This window comes from Chiloscyllium plagiosum, chromosome 23, assembly GCF_004010195.1.
Source record: "Chiloscyllium plagiosum isolate BGI_BamShark_2017 chromosome 23, ASM401019v2, whole genome shotgun sequence".
Classification (NCBI taxonomy): Eukaryota; Metazoa; Chordata; class Chondrichthyes; order Orectolobiformes; family Hemiscylliidae; genus Chiloscyllium; species Chiloscyllium plagiosum.
The window spans coordinates 31052527-31071242 of NC_057732.1; the positions used below are offsets into that span (position 1 = coordinate 31052527).

General features: G+C 39.1%; 1 protein-coding gene across 4 annotated transcripts in view; it reads right to left on the minus strand.

Moving 5' to 3' along the window:
- The window catches only part of LOC122561733 (tyrosine-protein phosphatase non-receptor type 12-like), a 129486-nt gene that overhangs the window by 44666 nt on the left and 66104 nt on the right, over positions 1–18716 (minus strand). For all 4 annotated transcript variants that reach the window (XM_043713809.1, XM_043713808.1, XM_043713811.1 and 1 more), the window contains exons 5-12: positions 14034–14072; positions 13160–13231; positions 9996–10055; positions 9433–9575; positions 7637–7703; positions 6045–6122; positions 4170–4259; positions 2784–2869 (exon numbers count right to left, since the gene is read on the minus strand). In XM_043713809.1, coding sequence (XP_043569744.1) covers positions 2784–2869; positions 4170–4259; positions 6045–6122; positions 7637–7703; positions 9433–9575; positions 9996–10055; positions 13160–13231; positions 14034–14072 — 635 coding nt within the window. The remainder of the gene's footprint in view (positions 1–2783; positions 2870–4169; positions 4260–6044; positions 6123–7636; positions 7704–9432; positions 9576–9995; positions 10056–13159; positions 13232–14033; positions 14073–18716) is intronic.

Below are 18716 nucleotides of genomic sequence, written 5' to 3' on the forward strand. Positions count from 1 at the left end.
GAAGCCACAAGCTTGCCTGAGGAGTCCAAAAGCACATCCAGTACCCTGTGCCATCAAGTGGCATGTCTAGTGAATTTGGAGCATTGGGACCAGTAACCACCAGTGAATAGGTCACTCCAACCAATCCAGTCTTAAAAGCAGATGGTGTAGTGAGGGTCCTGAAATACCTCCTTCCATACCATTGTTAATGATTGTGACAAAAGGAACTTCTCCGCTATGATCGGCTGCCCTTCGGCATCACATTAACAGAGCTCCATTCCAGCCATCGACAAAATTGTGGGTTTGTACATGACCAGGATTGTCTGGACGCTATTTTGGTCACTGGCTCCTCCAAAGAGGAGGATTTGAAAAACCTAGAAGGAACACTAAAAAAGTATGGCATGCAAGTAAAAAGGGAGAAAGGAGTGTATTTTAAGGACTCCACCAAATACCTGGACCATGCAATCGATGGCAAGGGTCTGTACAAGGCACCCAAGAAGATGGAAGCCATCATGAAAGCTCCTACACCAGAGAATGTATCTCAACTGAGATAGTTTGTGGGACAACTTATTATGGCAAGTTCGAATCAAATCTACCAACTGTGCTAAAACCCTTGCATTGGTTGCTGGGAAAAGGGTGGCTCTGGAAATGGATCCTCAAATTGAGACAGAAATAGTCAGGTGCTACTTCTGGTGGCTGAATGGGGACTCCCAGACTGAGAAATTGAGATCATGCAAATCCAGCACATTAGTAAGGGAGGCAATGCAGTTGTCGCTTCTTCACCCGAGGAAATAGCCTCAACTGTCATGGCAGTAGATTTATGACAATTAAACAGGACAATAGAAGTACAGATGTTACTGGTGGTCATGGATGCTCCCTGCAAGTAAATCAATGTGGCGATTATGAAGTTGGTATAAGCAAAAGCAATGACAGACTACTGAAAGAAACATTTGCCAGGTTCAAGAATCCCAAACAAGTCGCAAGTGACAATGGTAAACAGTTTGTGGCAAAGAATTCCACAAGTATTTGGAATACCACACAGTCAAACAGGTGAGATTGGCTCTGTATAACTTAGTAACAAAACGCCAGGTGGAGAGATTTGTACAAATCCTGAAGCAAGCCTTAAAAGCATCAGAACAGGATGGTTTGCCAGGACAGCAAATCAAAAAGTTTCTCAACATGTACTGCAACATGCCACACATGATGAAACATTGCTTGCCAACATTCTTAATGTTCAGATCATACAGCATGGAACAGACCTTTTGGTCTAACTAGACCACACCATGTTGCCAAATTAAGCTAGTCTCACCTACCTACACTTGGTCTTATATTCTCCAAAACCTTTGCTGTTCATGAAATCATCCCAATGTCTTTTAAATGTTCTAACTGTACCTGCATCCACCACTTTCTTGACAGTTCATTCCACACATGAATTACTAAAAAAAGTTGCCCCCACATGTTTTTTTTAAAATGTTTTGCTCTCACCTTAAAAATATGACCCCTAGTTTTGCAGTTGCCCATGCTAGGAAAAAGACCCTGGTCATTCACCTTATTTATACCTCTCATGATTTTATAAACCTCTGTAAAGTCACCCCTCAACCACCTATACTCTGGTGAAAAATGTCCCAGTCTATCTTTATATCTCACTCTCCATTCCCAGAAGCATCTCGTAAATTTTGTCTGAACCGTCTCCAGCTTAATAATATCCTTATAACAGGGTAACCAGAAATGCACACAGTCCTCCAAAGGAGGTCTCACCAATTCCCTGTACAACCTGAACACGACATCTAACTCCTATACTCAGAGGTCTGAGCAATGAAGGCAAGTGCGTTAAACACACTGTTAACCACCCTGTCTACTTGTGACGCAAATTTCAAATAATTATGTATCTGAACCCCTCGGTCTCTCTGTCCTACAACACTACCATTAACTGTACAAGTTCTGTCCTTGTTTATATCACAAAAATGCAATACGTCATTTGTCCAAGCCTGTTTTGCTTAGTCATGTAGAGTAACCAAATGAATTGCATCTGCAACACCATGCTTTACATTTACCTTTAAACAAAAAAAAAATAGATCTAGGCTATCTTAACGTATTTTGAGGGGTTTTGGCCTGGGTTCATAATTCTACCCATTCCTTTATTACAAGGTGATTAGTACAATTAGTACATTTACACAAATGTTTCTATTGCCAACTTCCCCAGTACCTTTCATAAAAAGCAATTCTGACAAAAATACCATTCATGTGTCACGAATTTCACAACTATTTTAAAAAGACTCGGCATATTCTACAAATTCCTGCATGTCCTTCCTCTTTTCCACCCCTGCAATTGTATTTAGTTTTACTTTCCTGTGCATGCCTGATTTTCTGAATCTGGCCATTTTTGCATTCAAGTTTCCGTCTCCATTTCTTAATTATTTCCACCTTTAAGTGCAACTTGTCAATTTTTTAAAAACATAATAGCATGCAACAGTGTTGTAAGTGCTCAGCTTAAAATCCCATATTTATGGCAAAATGGAATACTGAAGCTGCACCATGTAGTTTCAATTCAAAAACGTCCACACAGAATATTAGCAATGCTTCATACATGAAGCCTCAAATGTTATTGCATAACTCATCAGCTAAAATTAGACAAGTGTAGAGGTAAAAGGTAACTTAAATATCCCATAGACCCAAACAACAGGAATTCTGCAAATTATCTATAGGTAAATGTCTTCAAGTCTTTAACTGTTTCAATGATCAGAGTTAATGTTACATCTGGTTCTAAACAGTGATGTTAGCTGACATATCAAATTGAAAATTACCTTCGTACTCGTGGTGGTTTTGGTGGTGGTGAATCAGATTTGTCAGGAAGAGAAGAAATAGTTGTATTTTCAGAACTAATGTCATCCTGTTAGAAAAGATATAAAAGCAGCTTAAATGTCAATGATCATAAAAGCCTTTTAATGCACTAACATTCAACATTTTCATATTCTAACAAGGCTAAATAAAATCATTCCATAGATAGAACACATCCAGGAATTGAAGAGGTGGTTCAATAGTAGTTAACTGGAGAATAATAAATAGGAACAGAGAGCAAGTTGCAGATGCAGTAAAGGCACCTGAGGTTGAGAGGCAGGTACATGTGTACTTTCTTTACAAAGCATTTCACAATCTGTACATACAAATCTACATTTGCCCAGACGCAAAACTTTTGATCACTCCATCTTGTAGATCAAATTTTCCAAGCTAATGAAAACAGGACATCTGAAAAGGCTGCTCCCAGATCCTAGGTATTGTTAAAAAAAATTCTAGGCACGAAGCTAGTCATTGACGAAAAAAAAATCAGCTATAAAATTCTGAAAACTGGATAGTTGGAACTGAATGGACAGATACATGAAGTTTGCAGTTGAACTGTTAGAGATTAACAAGCCATCCTAGATTAATGACCACTGATATTAAGTCAGTTTCCTTACACGGTCAGTTTCAGCAATATCTGCCATGCCATTCACCACAGATATGTAATTAGAACATACCCAAGACCACACTAAATACCAAAGTAAAATATATTTATGGATAAGTCAAAAGTACTATAAATAAACAAACAGCATACAACTGTTAAAAAGAAATTACAAAATTGGGACCCTGTTAGTTTCATATCATTTTGCTTCAAAAAAAAACAGGAAAAATATCTGCTGAGTACTATTGAAAAGAGCTAGATTTCCTGCCACGGAAGTACTTTTTCCAGATGCTCAGTTCCACAGTTCTCTACTTAAAAAAAAGAGTATTATGTCAAAGTCACAGGTACTGTTCGACTGCTTGTGACCACATTTCACTGCACAAGAGGAAACAGACTTTCCGGAAAATAGCATCCAACCATCTGCGTGTAAAGTTTTTTAAAAATATACTTAGGATCAACTCATTTTATCAGTGTTTTTTCTTAAATGCAAAACAAAATTTTCTGCAAATTATGAAATAATTTAATATTAATCTCCATCATTCATAAATTGTCAGCATAAAAGTAACCTGATAAACAAATAGCGAGTGTTTCTGTAGTCTAAGTGTCGAACTAATCCAGTTAACAATCACGATTTTTCACACAGCAAAATAAGGAAAATGTATTACATACATTATATAACAACTGAAAATTGAATGAAATGTTTACCATAGATACTTTTAATCAAATAAATTATTTATAAACAATTACTTACAGTGTCAGAAAGATTTTCAGTGCGTTGACTCCTTTGTAGCTCTTTTTCAAATATCTGAGCTATTGCACGATGAACAAGCTCATATTGCTCCTGCAAAACAGAACATACATAGGAACATAGGAAATATGAGAAGTTGGCCACTCAACCACTGAAGACCATTCTCTAAATACAAATATGTTCTCTACTGAATGAAGAGACTTTCTATTTAACCTTCTTTTGCACTAAATAATCACCATGTTTAGGCTACTTCTCTGAAATCAAGAGCTTTTTACATTTGCTGACTTGAACAGGTTATCAACTACAGGCGGTTATTAACTTTCAATCAAATCAGTAGTCTCCTACCCACCATAAATACAAAAAAGCAGACTACAGTTGGTATAAAGGGCAAGCGTTCCAACTTAATTATGCAAAAATATCTTAGTTTAAAAATTAAGTTCTGCAAGATGCCTACATTTTATTTTAAAATTTAAAGAATTCTATTCTGATCAAAGGATGTACAACTCAAAAAAAAATCTGATGATTTGTCCAAATTTCAACATTGTGTGTTGTTTTGGCTACTTTAATATTTATTTACACAAACGTCATAATTAGTTACAACATTCAAGTCAGAATTACTGGAACATGGGCCAGGTTTTATGCTAGATAAGAGTTATACATGGGAGCCCCGTGAAATCCCCAGTGTCACACATTCCAAAGGAATTGCCCAGGAAACTGAAAAATCCAGCAGGTAATTGCCCTACTCCTGGAACCTTCTGCAAGTATCTACCTTATTTGGAGAAAAAAAAAGAGGGTCCCAGTGTTGTTACGTAAATAGTTATTCAGGAAAAGTTAAGACTATAAAATACCTTGTAACTATTAGTAACTAGACCAATGTAACTCTCTCAGTCTGAACCACACTTCTCCCAGACACCTTACACACACTTCTCCCTGCAGACCCAAACCCACTTACCCACTTTAACTCTGGGACTTAACCCACACCTCTCCTCCAGACCTACCTCGAACACGCCATTACTTAACTTGTGTTACCTCACTTTACTTTAGCTTGCAATCCTGCACTCTAATCTCACACTTAGAATATGTTCTTATCAGCAGCTGTCAAAGTGGCAGTCTGTGATGTTGGACTTTTACATTACAGAATACTGCAACTAACGTCTGTGAAAAAGAGCTAAAAATCACAACACTAGGTGCAAGTCCAAAAGGTTTATTTGGAAGCACTAGCTTTCAGAGCACTGCTCCTTCATCAGGTGGTTGTGGAGAATAAGATACAGGACACAGAATTTATAGTAAAAGTTTAACAGTGTGATGGAACTGAAATTATATCTTGATAAAGACCTGGGATTGTTTGTTAAGTCTCTCATCTTTCAGTTCTTTCATACATGAATTCTAAAACTTTCTTAAAGTTACATTCTCAAGTTCCAAATAAATCTGTCCGACTATAACCCGGTGTTGTGACAATTTTAACTTTGTACAGCCCAGTCCAACATCAGCACCTCCAAATCGTGAGAAAGAGCGTATGGTTTATTTTTCCCAATTGTTCTGCACCATGAGCCTTGATCAGAATTTCCTGTCAGTGAGGCATCATTCATGACATATAAAAGGAGCAGTGGTCAGCTACATCCCTGCAGAAAATTCAGTCCGTTATATTGCAAAATGTCGAGTTTCTTGACATGCTAAGCAAGATTCTTGAGGATTAAAACGATTGTCAATTTAATCAAGCGCAGTGAAGAAATTGTTTAGAAAATGTGGCACTGAAGAAAGCTCAGTTTCATTAACATTCATTGAACTGCACTTACGGAAAATTGCATGTTTGAAGCCCACACTGCTACTGAAACGCAAGAGGAAATAAATAAAATTAAACATCACATTCAATCTTACCTTTGTTTGAACTGCAGAATGCCTTTGTGTTCTCATTTCTTGAATCAAATTGAACACACTGAATTCCTCAGGAATTTTCTAGGAACAGAAACATTTTGGCAAAATGAGAATTCTAGCTGATAAAATTAAATTGTGTTGCAGATTGTTTAGCCAGGGAGACGTTTTGTCAGCATCTATCCTTTCAAGGTCCAAAAGAATTTTATGTTCCATTAGATTACACCTCATTTTTCTAAATTCCAAGAAGGTAGAGCTAATTTCTTTTCATTTAACAATTCTCTCATCAGAAACAAGTCTCCTGGACTCTCACTGAACTTCCTGTCAGCAAACGAAGTCCTTTCTTAAAGTAAGGAGACCAAAACTGCGCCAATGCTTTTTATAAATGGTAATGTATAACTTGCATAATTTCAAGTAAGACCTTGAAAAGATGCATCTGCCATCCTTGCATGGCATTTTTGACTAGCAGCTTAATAATTCCAAATCCAACCACTGAATACAGCAAATTTTCCATAGCATGCCTTGGGAATGGCTGGTGCAGCATCATGTATTGAAAGTGATAGCTTAAATAATAAAAACAGTGAATTTTTGTGACATGCATTTATTACATTGGTACTTGAAATGGAAGCTATTTAACCTTAAAATTATGGTGTGTATTATTTTAGTTCCATTTAGATAGCTCCTAAACTGAAAGTACAAAAGTAGACCAAACATAAACCACAAAATCATGTTTCATTAAATCCCAAAATGTATCCACAACGGTATCTTTGAGCAAAATAAAAGCAAAGTCAATGAACTGTATATCAATTTGTGAATCCACTGTGCATCTTGACAATCTGTATGCGAGGGAGATAGAAGCTGATCTCATTATTTAAGCCTTCTCTCAAGTCCGCAACCATGTATTTTGTTTTAAGGATAGGAATATTTCACTATGTTCACAGCTACTTAGGAATTTGTTCACACTTTGGAATGCTAATACAAATTTACATAGCTTCCAGTTCTTTAGCTGATTCCATCATCTAATCCCTCATAAAAATATACCCACACTCATCCAACTTGACAATTCCCCAAAGCTGAGGACAATAAATCTTGACTATAGATAGATCATACATGGATGGGCCCTTTTGTGGTGCAGTGGTAGTGTTCTTACTGCTGGACTGGGAGGTTTGGGTTCAACTCTCACCCGCTCCAGAGTTGTGAAGTAACATCTCTGAACAGGTTGGTTAGAAAAACAGGTTAGATGATACATGGAAATATCAAATCATGCTAGTGTATTTTTCAAAACTGTTGACATGATCGTAGTCACGAAGAAGCAAGTCACGCATTTAGTTTATTTGTGCAGATTTGCCTATTAAATATTAGTGATAAAAACGCTTAAATGCTGTTGGATAAATAGAAAATCATTAAACCAATCATGACAAAAATTAGTTAAATAAATATCTTATTACCGAGAAGACCATGAAATCACAGTAACCTAGTAAACTGTACTTAAGGATTGAACATTCCCAAATATAGACCAAGTGATGACATTTTTCTTTGTTTGTTTAGCCTCTGCAGGTTTTATTTGAGGACAAAAAAAAACTTAACAGATGACTCACCCCTGCTTTTAGCAAATTCCAGGTATAGTCAATTGCACATATGGCACCAGTTCTTCCACATCCAGCACTGTAAACAAATAATTTCAGGAAATGACTCATTTTTGCATTCCTCAAAACACAGTCACTACACCATCTCCATGATCAATACAACAAGAACTCTAACATTGGTGACGTGAAATGTTAATTCCATGGCTTTGAAAAGAAAATGGTACCATCACAATGAAAATTTATTGGCAAGTTAAGGTCAAAGTCCTTTTATCTGCTCAGTTCAAAACCAGTGCTCAACTAAAGTTTGTCTGCCAACATGATCCAATTTAGAACAGATAACTCAGTTTCCAGCTAATCTAACTATGCTTCACTAATGTTTGGCACAAGAACAAAACTTTTCTCAGAGAAACAACAAAAACAGCATGGAAAGCAAAGGCATACAAAGGACATCTACTGTGACTAGAATCAATGCATTTTCTTCCTCAACCCATTTGCAACTTTTGACATGAATGCTCTTGTGTGTCCAGTTCCACAAGATACCTCATTTGGTTACACCCTTCTAATCTAATTAGGCCATCTCCAATTGCAATGTATCTTTTTCAAGCCTTCCAACACCTGGAATGAATGAATTGGATTTTTTAAAAGTTTAATTATAAATCAAACAAACAGTCTCCGTGGCATAATTGATTAGTATGTTCAACTATTAACTGTGTTCATTCTTGTTGCCCCAGCTTAGTGATGCTTTATATAGCACTTCAGAATAACAGAATATCCAAAGATGCTTCAATGTAAATTTCTAAATGGATCTACACAAGGTCAATTTTCTATTCCAAATATTACTCCTATTAATATTAGTTAGTGAGAGAGTTAGTCTATATTTCTATGTACCATCTGGCTGTTAAATTTTCAGCAAAGATTTTCAGGATTACCTTTGAGATTAATTTTAAGCAGATCCAGCATAAAGCAGTATTTATAGTTTTCACAAGAAAATTTTGGTATTATCAGCAAAAAGTTAGTTTTTAAAATTAGTTAATATTAATCATAGTGAACTGATCAACCTGTAGGAGAAATTGCTTTTTCTCACCACCAAAAATCTGCTACAAAATTATCATTTGCCAAAATTTACATTTTAAAATAAGTTGACAGTTAGAACAGAATAGGAAAACCGCTGCATACTGTGGGCCAGAAGGAAGTACACATACAAAGAAACATACAAGGTTGTTACTGTACTTGACAAGGTAGATACAGAAAAATTGTTTGGCCTTATTGAAGTATCTAGGACCGGTGGACATACTGTCAAAGGAAGGAGTCACAAATTTAAGACTTGAGATGAGGAGGGATTTTTTCACCCAAACGGTTGTTCATTTGTGGAATTCTTTACCAGAGAACTGTCAAGGATAGGTTATTCAGTATCTTCAAAGCCGGGTGAGACAGAGTTTCGATCAGTAAGGGAATCAAGGTTTTTGAGAAAAGGCGGGAAAGTGGTGTTGAGAATTATCAGATCAGTATGATTTTATTGATGTGGTGTAAACTCGGTGGGCTGAATAGCCTACTTCTGCTCCAATATCTTATGGTCTTAAACTTTAAACTTCACCAGACCTAGTTTGCAGATGACTGAGAGCAAACAAATATGTACAGCTCTGCTTACATTTGTAGCCTCTTATATAATTGCCTGTATAACCAAATCAACAGAAACATGGAATTCTTCAAATTCTCTGTTTAAAAATGTAAATTTATAAAGAGATTTAATGGGAAAATAAATTATTGCCCAAATTAACCTTTAAAAGCAGAAATATTTTCCCCTATACCTGCAGTGGATACAAATGGGGACATCCTCATGTTCTTGATATTCTCGCATCAAACTGATCATATCCAAAATAGAATCAAATGAAGATGGAACATCATGATCAGGCCAGTTTATGTAATGGAATTGATAGATTCTCCGAGATTCCTGGGTATGAAAGAAATAAATGAATATTTAATTATCTCCTATTTACCAAAAGCTAAGTTACTTTCATAACGGACGTGGTGAAGATTAACCAATGAAGGATGAACTTTGATCTATTGTACTTGATTTTTCATTACATTAACAGTCTTATTGTGACCAGCATGCCTTACAACTTGTGCATTGACAATAAAGGTCCCAGTTTTGCTGAATCTGAACATGTCATAATGTTTACTTCTTCGGATTTAAGACCTTACTTTCACTCTTCTCCCTCATTTTTCAGCTCAAAAGTGCTTTTGCCCAATGATGAAGAAATGCAAATCGTTTTCTTTAAAAAAAACTCATCAGCAATATGTAACTTTACCAAAGATTAAATTACCCCCAAAATTAAACTAGATCCATTGTTTACACTGGACCATAACTCACATTCTGGAATTCCACTAATAGAGTCCTTATAAAATAGTCATCTCTTGATTGTTCTGCTTCCTGGAAGAGCAACAGAAACAGAAAGTCATTAAGCATCAAGACTGGAATGTTTTATAGGACTGTGGAATCTGCAGTTGTAGCCAATGGTTAGAAGACATGGTGTGCAATGAAGGACATAAGTGAAGACATTGAGTCACAATGTTACTTTCTGCATAAATCCCTGCCACATCCTAGTGTTTTCATTTATCTGATTTTACAGCCATAGCCATCTCAATAGTTAAAACTCCATCAGTCCAAACACTGAATCAACTATTGGTCATAATGCCCCAACTACCTCAAGTTGCACTCACTTCCTTTCAATAACAAACTGTGTTTAAAAATTGAATCATCCTGCAGAATCAAACCATACTCCCTCAAAAGATCATTCCCCCACTCTTTCAACATCAAATGCAAGATGCCTTTTCAATGCTCTATTTGTACCAGCCCCTGCGACTACTTCTGGCAGCTCTTTCCATACACACACCACCCTCTGGGAGAAAAGGCTGCTCCTTTGGTCCTTTTAAATCTTTGCCCCCTCACCTTAAATCTATGCCCTTTAATTCTGGATTCCCCCACCCCAGGGAAAAGACCTTGGTCCATTTACCCTATCCATGCCTCTCAGGATTTTATAAAACTCTAAGGTCAACCCTCAGCCTCCAATGTGCCAGGAAAAATAGCACCAAGCCAATTCAACCTCTCAGTTCAAATCCTCCAACCCTGGCAACATCCTTGTAAATCTCTTCTGAGCCCTTTCAAGTTTAACAACATCCTTCCTATAGCAGGGAAACCAGAATTGCACACAGTATTCCAAAAGTGGCCTAACCAATGTCCTGTACAGTTGCAACATGATCGCCTATACTCAATGCACTGACCAATAAAGAAAAACATACCAAACACCTTCTTCACTAACCTATCTACTTGTGATTCCACTTCCTAAGGAGCTATGAACCTCCACTCCAAGGTCTCTTTATTCAGCAACACTCCACAGGACCTTACCATCAGGTCCTGCCCTGATTTGCCTTTCCAAAATACAGACCTCACATTTATCTACATTAAACTCCATCTGCCACTCCTTAACCTTTTGGCCCATCTGGTCAATATCCCATTATATTTTGAGGTAATCTTCTTCGCTGTCCACAACACCTCCAGTTCTGGTGTCATCTGCAAACTTACTAACCATGCCTCTTACGATCACATCCAAAACATTTGTACAAATGACGAAAAGCAGTGGATCCAGCAATCTTTGTAGCACAGCAGTGGTCACAGACCGCCAGTCTGAAAAGCAACCCTCCACCACCACCTTCTCTCTTCTACCTTTGAACCAGCTCTGTACCCATATGGCTAGTTCTCTCTGTATTTCAAGTGACCTAAACTTACTAACCAGTCTACCGTGAGGAACCTTGTTGAACGCCTTACTAAAGTCCATATAGATCACGTCCACCGCTCTTCCCTAATCCTCTTTGTTACTTCTTCAAAAAAGTCAATCAAGTTCGTGGACATGATTTCCCATGCACAAAGACATGTTGGCTATCCCTAATCAGTCCTTGCCTTTCCAAACACATGTAAATCCTGTCCCTCAAGATTCCCTCCAACAACATGCCCACCACTCTTGTCAAGCTCACCAAACTACAGTTCCCTGGTTTTTCTTGACCACCTTTCTCAAATAGTGGCACCACGTTGGCCAACCTCCAATCTTCTGAGATCTCGCCTGTGGCTATCAATATACAAATATCTCAGCATGAAGCAAGGGGCGGCACGGTGGTTAGCACTGTCGCTTCACAGCACCAGGATCCCAGGTTCGATTCCAGTCTCGGGCAACTGTCTGTGTGGAGTTTGCACATTCTCGTGTCTGCATGGGTTTCCTCTGGGTACTCCAGTTTCCTCCCACAGTCCAAAGATGTGCAGGTCAGGTGAATTGGCCATGCTAATTTGCCCGTAGTGTTAGGTGCATTAGTCAGAGGGAAATGGGACTGGGTAGGTTGCTCTTCAGAGGGTCGGTGTGAACTTATTGGGCCGAAGGGCCTATTTCCACACTGTAGGGAATCTAATCATCTAATCAAAAAAAGCCCAGTTAATTACTTCCCAGAGAGCTCGAAAGGTACACCTGATCAGGGCCCAAAGGATTTGTCCACTTTTATGCATTTTAAAATGTCCAGCACCACCATCTCTGTAACATGGACATTTTGCAAGATGTCACTATTTATTTCTCCACATTGTTTATCTTTCATGTCGTTCTCCACATTAAACACTGATGCAAAATACCCATTAACAGTCTCCCCCGGCTCCTGCAGTTCCACCGATAGGCTGCTTTGCAGATCTTTGAGGGGCCTATTTTCTCCCTATTACTTATTCTTTTATCCTTAATATATTTGTAGAATCCCTTTGGATTCTCCTTAATCCTACTTGCCAAAGCTATCTCATGTCCCCTTTTTGCTATCCTGATTTCCCTCTTGAAGTATACTCCTACACACTTCTAGGAAATGACTTCATTTCTGCTATCTATACCTGACATATACTTACTTATTCTTCATCAAAATCTCAACTTCTCTCGTCATCCAGCATTTCCTACACCTACCAGCTTTGCCCTTCACCCTAATAGGAACAGATGGACTCTGAACTCTTACTTCATTTTCAGCTGTCTCTTTACCTACGAACATCCAACCCCAAACATGTTTTGGAAGTTTTTGCCTAATACAGTCAAAATTGGCCTTCCTCCAATTTAGAACTTCAACTTATAGATCCAATCTATCCTTTTCCATCACTAGACTGAACTGCAATGTTCATTTAGATGTCTGACTGACAATCATGTACAGGCTCAAACATGAAGACGAAGCAATTATTTTGGGCAGACACAGTATGGTCATCAAAACACAGTAACCCATCAAAATATACTTCAATCGTGTATAATATTATTTTAATTTGAAGAAATTGGGCTATCAATTATAACGATACATGCAGAGAAGTCAACACAAGATTACTAATTATTTGAACCTGGAAAGTAGTTAAAAAGTAAACTGAAGCAACGCACATCATTTTCCAAAGATTTATCACCAACCAATTAGCCAATGACATAATATCATTCCCTCCTCCCCAAAACACAAATCACGAATAGCAAAAGTACTTACACAAGTAATCTGAAATTCTCCAAGGTGGAGAACTCCATCCCCATGTAATGGCCAGTAGCGCTCACACTTTTTCTAGAGAGAAATGGGCATGTTAAAATTATTACTGTACATTTATTCATGCCATTATTTAGTTTTGCATCAAGAAAACAAGCTGCCCTCAAAACCTAACTTGCAGTGAAATTTATTGCATGCATTGATTGTTACAAATTACAAACCACAACTAGATTCTACAGTAATTTTTAAAAAGTCATTTAAAAATTAAACAATAAGAGAAATCAATCTTTCAAGAGGTCAAAACTTTCACTGAGAATAAAGCTTGAATATAATGTGCTAAGCAAACGAAAATACACGTGGGTTAGCATTCAACTAAGCTACCTACATTTGATTTTCCTACCTATTGTGACTACACTTGGTTGCCCAGTCCACCTAGTCATATCATTTGTACCATGTGCAGGGATTCCTTGCTACTTACTTGATCATCTCTCTTCAAACAAAAGTACTTAAAACGAAGGTTAACAAGCTATGTAGCAAGTTCAGAGTTTCAACCAGTCATTTATAACTTTAAAACAAGAGAACAGCTGTCATCTGAGAGTCCAGAAGAACATGCAATATTGTACCCTGACAGTTCAAAAATGCTTATTCCTTTTTAGTCATTTTTCACAGACCTTAACTGGAATATACATATATATAAAACATGCTTACAATCAAGCAAAATTGTATTACATCTTGAGCAGGTGGTGTTAGATCTCAGAACATTTATATACCAACAAGATGTACAAACAAGTTTCAAACAAGGCATGAGACTGCTGCACGTTATTTACAAACAAAGACTTAAAAACATACAGAACATGATAACTAAAACAATGAAACTCACTCTTCCCATTTCAAACTCACGGCAAGCCATCACAATTATCTGGAAACAAAAAAGTAAAGGTTATTAGCTGAATAAGTGAAGTAGATCTATAGTTGCAAATTTGCGACGATACTGTATTTCAAGTTCTTGTTTGTGAAGCCTGCACAACAAATGCAAAGTTCAATGGTAAAAGAAACTGCTTCAATGACTTCTAAACATATGTCATTACTGTAAAATGGAAAAGGAATGGGATGAAAAAATGTACAATTGTTGGCACCGCATTGTGACAGGGATGCAGATTAGATTTGATTACTTACAGTGTGGAAACAGGCCCTTTGGCCCAACAAGTCCACACCGACCCTCGGAAAAGCAACCCACCCAGACCCATTCCCCTACATTTACGCTTTCATCTAACACTACGGGCAATTTAGCATGGCCAATTCATCTAACCTGCAGATTTTTGGACTGTGGGAGGAAACCAGAGCAAACCCACACAGACACGGGGAGAATGTGCAAACTCCACACAGACAGTTGCCTGAGGCGGGAACTGAACCCTGGTCTCTGGCACTGTGGGGCAGCAGTGCTAACCACTGTGCCACCCACTTCAGTGGTTCCAGAATGAAAATCCTCAGTTGTCAAGATGGACTGGGAAATTGGAACTGTTCTCCTGGGAGGTGGTGAGATAGGGGTTTTCAGAGTCAAGGGTGGTATGGCTGGAGTGAAAGGGGAGAGGCTGTTCCCACTCACATGGAGGATTAGAATATGAATACAAGGGCATAACTATGGGATGATGTGTGGGGAGGAGACTTTTTCACATGGCAAGTGGTTGGGGATGACGGGGAGGTTTGGTTGGGGCACTGAAGAGGCACTGGATGACTGTTTGGATGTGGGTTGAGTTCACTTGCTGAGGCTGGAAGTGCAATTAGCACTGGATGGTGGTGCTTGTTTGGGGAGCTAGTGCAGGTACCATGAGCCAGGTGGCTCCTTCTGCACCTTAACAATTCTGCGACTCTGAGACTCAGTAAAGGACTAACACAAGTTCGAATCATGCAAAGTTTTGACGATACTGTATTTCAAGTTCTTGTTTTAAGATCAGATATTTAACTTCAAATGACAGAACTCCAAACCTCCACAAGTAAACCCGCAAGTCAGAAGCATAGGGGCTTGGTTTGTTTTCTTGGCCAGATGGCTGGTTTGCTATGAAGTGTAAATGCAATAGTATGAGTTCAATTTCTGCACTGGTGCAGACTGCTACAAAGGACGCTCCTTCTTAACCTCTCTCCTCACCTGAGGTGCAGTGACCTTCAGGTTAAATCGTGACCAGTCATCTCTCTAAGGAGAGCAGCCCTGGACGTTTACCTTTAAGTCAAAAGCTAAATGATAACAAAAAGTTGATAGTAACTACTTAGGAGTCAGAGAGATGTACAGCATGGAAACAGACCCTTCAGTCCATGCCATCCAAATATCCCAACCAAATCTAGTCCCACCTTCCAGCATTTGGTCCATATCCCTCCAAATTCTTCCTATTCATATATCCATTCAGATGCCTTTTAAATGCTGCAATTGTACCAGCCTCCACTACTTCCTCTGACAGTTCATTCCATACGTGCACCACCGTCTGCATGAAAAGGTTGCCCCTTAGGTCTCTCTTATATCTTTCCCCTCTCACCCTAAACCTATGCCCTCTAGTTTTGGACTCCCCCACCCCAGGGTAAAGACCTTACCTATTTATCCTATCCATGCTGCTCATGATTGTATAAACCTCTATGAGGTCATGCCTCAGCTTTCGACGGTCCAGGGAAAACAACCCAGACTATTCAACTACTCACTGTAGCTCAAATCCTCCAACCCTGGCAACATCCTTTTAAGTCTTTTCTGAACTCTTTCAAGTTTCACAACATCCTTCTGATAAGAAGGTGTCCAGAATTGCACACAATATTCCAAAAGTAGCCTACCCAATGTCCTGTACAGCTGCAAAATGACCTCCCAACTCCTGTACTCAATGCTCTGACCAATAAAGGAAAGCATACCAAATGCCTCTATCACGATCCTATCGATCTGCAACTCCACTTTCAAAGAACTGTGAACTGCACTGCAAGGTCTCTTTGTTCAGCAACATTCCCCAGGATCTTACCATTAGGTATATAATTCCAACTAACATATGCTTTCCCAGAATGCAGCACCTCACATTTATCTGAATTAAACTCCATCTGCCACTCCTCAGCCCATTGGTCCATCTGATCAAGATCCCATTGTAATCAGAGGTAACCTTCTTCCCTATCCATTACACCTCCAGTTTTGGTGTCATCTGCAAACTTACCAACTATACCTTCTATACTTATATCCAAATCATTTATATAAATGACAAAACGTAGTGGACCCAGCACCGATCCTGGTGGCACTCCATTGGTCACAGGCCTCCAGTCTGAAAAACAACCCTCCAACACCACCCTCTGTCTTCTACCTTCGATCCAAATGGCCAGTTCTCCCTGTATCCCACGAGATCTAACGTTCAAAGTTTGTGTGAAGATTTGTAGCTCGGGTGCTCGTTGTTGTGGTTCTGTTCGCCGAGCTGGAAGTTTTTGTTGCAAACGTTTCGTCCCCTGGCTAGGCGACATCATCAGTGCTTGGGAGCCTCCTGCAAAGCACTTCTTTGATGTTTCCTCCGGTGTTTATAGTGGTCTGTCCCTGCCGCTTCCGGTTGTCAGTTTCAGCTGTCCGTTGTAGTGGTTGGTATATTGGGTCCAGGTCGATGTGTTTGTTGATGGAGTTTGTGGATGAATGCCATTGTTGATGGGAGTTTGTGGATGAATGCCACAAGAAGAGGAACACCTATACAAGGTATTCGCCAAAAACGGATACCCACGCAACTTCATCAACAGATGCCCAAGAGAAAGACCACGGAACGAGGACATACCACAAATGACACGACCAGCTATCCTTAGTAGCCACACACGCAGACAAGAAGCAACATGAATTCGACTGGGACAACACTACTATCATAGGGCGAGCCAGACAGAGAACAGCCAGGGAATTTCTAGAGGCATGGCATTCATCCACAAACTCCATCAACAAACACATCAACCTGGACCCAATATACCAACCACTACAGCGGACAGATGAAACTGACAACCGGAAGCGGCAGGGACAGACCACTATAAACACCGGAGGAAACATCAAAGAAGCGCTTCGCAGGAGGTTCCCAAGCACTGATGATGTCGCCTAGCCAGGGGATGAAACGTTTGCAACAAAAACTTCCAGCTCGGCGAACAGAACCACAACAGATCTAACGTTGCTAACCCGACTCCTATGGGGAACCTTGTCGAACGCCTTATTGAAGTCCATACAGATCACATCAACCTCTCTGTGTCTCATCAGTCCTCTTAGATAATTCTTTGAAAAACTCAATCAAGTTCATGAGACATTATTTCCCACACATAAAGCCATGTTGACTATACCTGATCAGTCCTTGCCTTTCCAAATAAGTGTACATCCTGTCCCTCAAGATTCCCTCCAACAACATGCCCGTCACCAATGTTAGGCTCACTAGTCTGTAGTTCCTTGGTTTGTCCCTACCACTTTTCTTAGATAGTGGCACCACATTAGCCTACTTCCTTACCTTTGACTATCAATGATACAAATATCTCAGCAAGGAGCCTAGCTTCCCACATTGTTCTAGGTTACACCTGATCAGGTCCTGGGGATTTATCCACCTTTATGCATTTCAAGACATCCAGCACTTTTGCGTCTGTAATATGGACACTAAGACGTCACCACCTATTTCCCTACATTCTATTTCTTCCATGTCCTTTTCCACAGTAAACACTGATGCAAAATACTCATTCAGTATTTCCTCCATCTCCTGTGGCTCCACACAAAGGCTGCGTTGCTAATCTTTGAGGGGCCCTATTCGCTCCCTAGTTAACCTTTTGTCCTTTATTTGGAAAAACCTTTTGAATTCTCCTTAACCCTATTTACCCTGATTTTCCTCCCACTGCCTTTATACTCTAAGGATTCACTCGATTTCTCCTGTCTACACCTGACATATGCTTCCTTCATTTCCTTAACTAAACCCTCAATTTCTCTGGTCATCCAGCATTCCCTACACCTACCATCCTTTCCTTTCACCCTAACAGAAATATACTGTCTCTGGACTCTCGTTACCTCATTTCTGAAGGCTTTCCATTTTCCAGTCATCCCTTTACCTGTGAACATCTGCACCTAATCAGCTTTTGAAAGTTCTTGCCTAATACCATCAAAATTGGCCTTCCTCCAATGTAGAACTTCAACTGTAACACCTGGTCTAACCTCATTGCCTCTAACCTCATTGCTCCAACCGATCCATTCGACCCGACAGGATTCACAACCAACAACATTTATTGCAGATATAATCCTCAGTAACCCTTAAACTCTCCTGAAACTCCCATATCCGACAAGAAGAGCATATCATTCTACTAAAGGCCATTTTGCTCCTTCCAGTCTATAGACCCAGAAAATAGATTGGAAGGAGCAAAATGGCCTTTGGTAGAGTGATATGCTCTTGTTAGATGTGGGAATTTCGGGAGAGTTTAAGGGTTACTGAGTATTGGTAGTTAATTCTCAAAGGGTAAAATGCACTATTCTGTCACCAGTGATCCAAGAATGGATATGCATTAATTGCATTCAACAGAACATTCTTGATTCAAATATAAAATGACTTTGCAA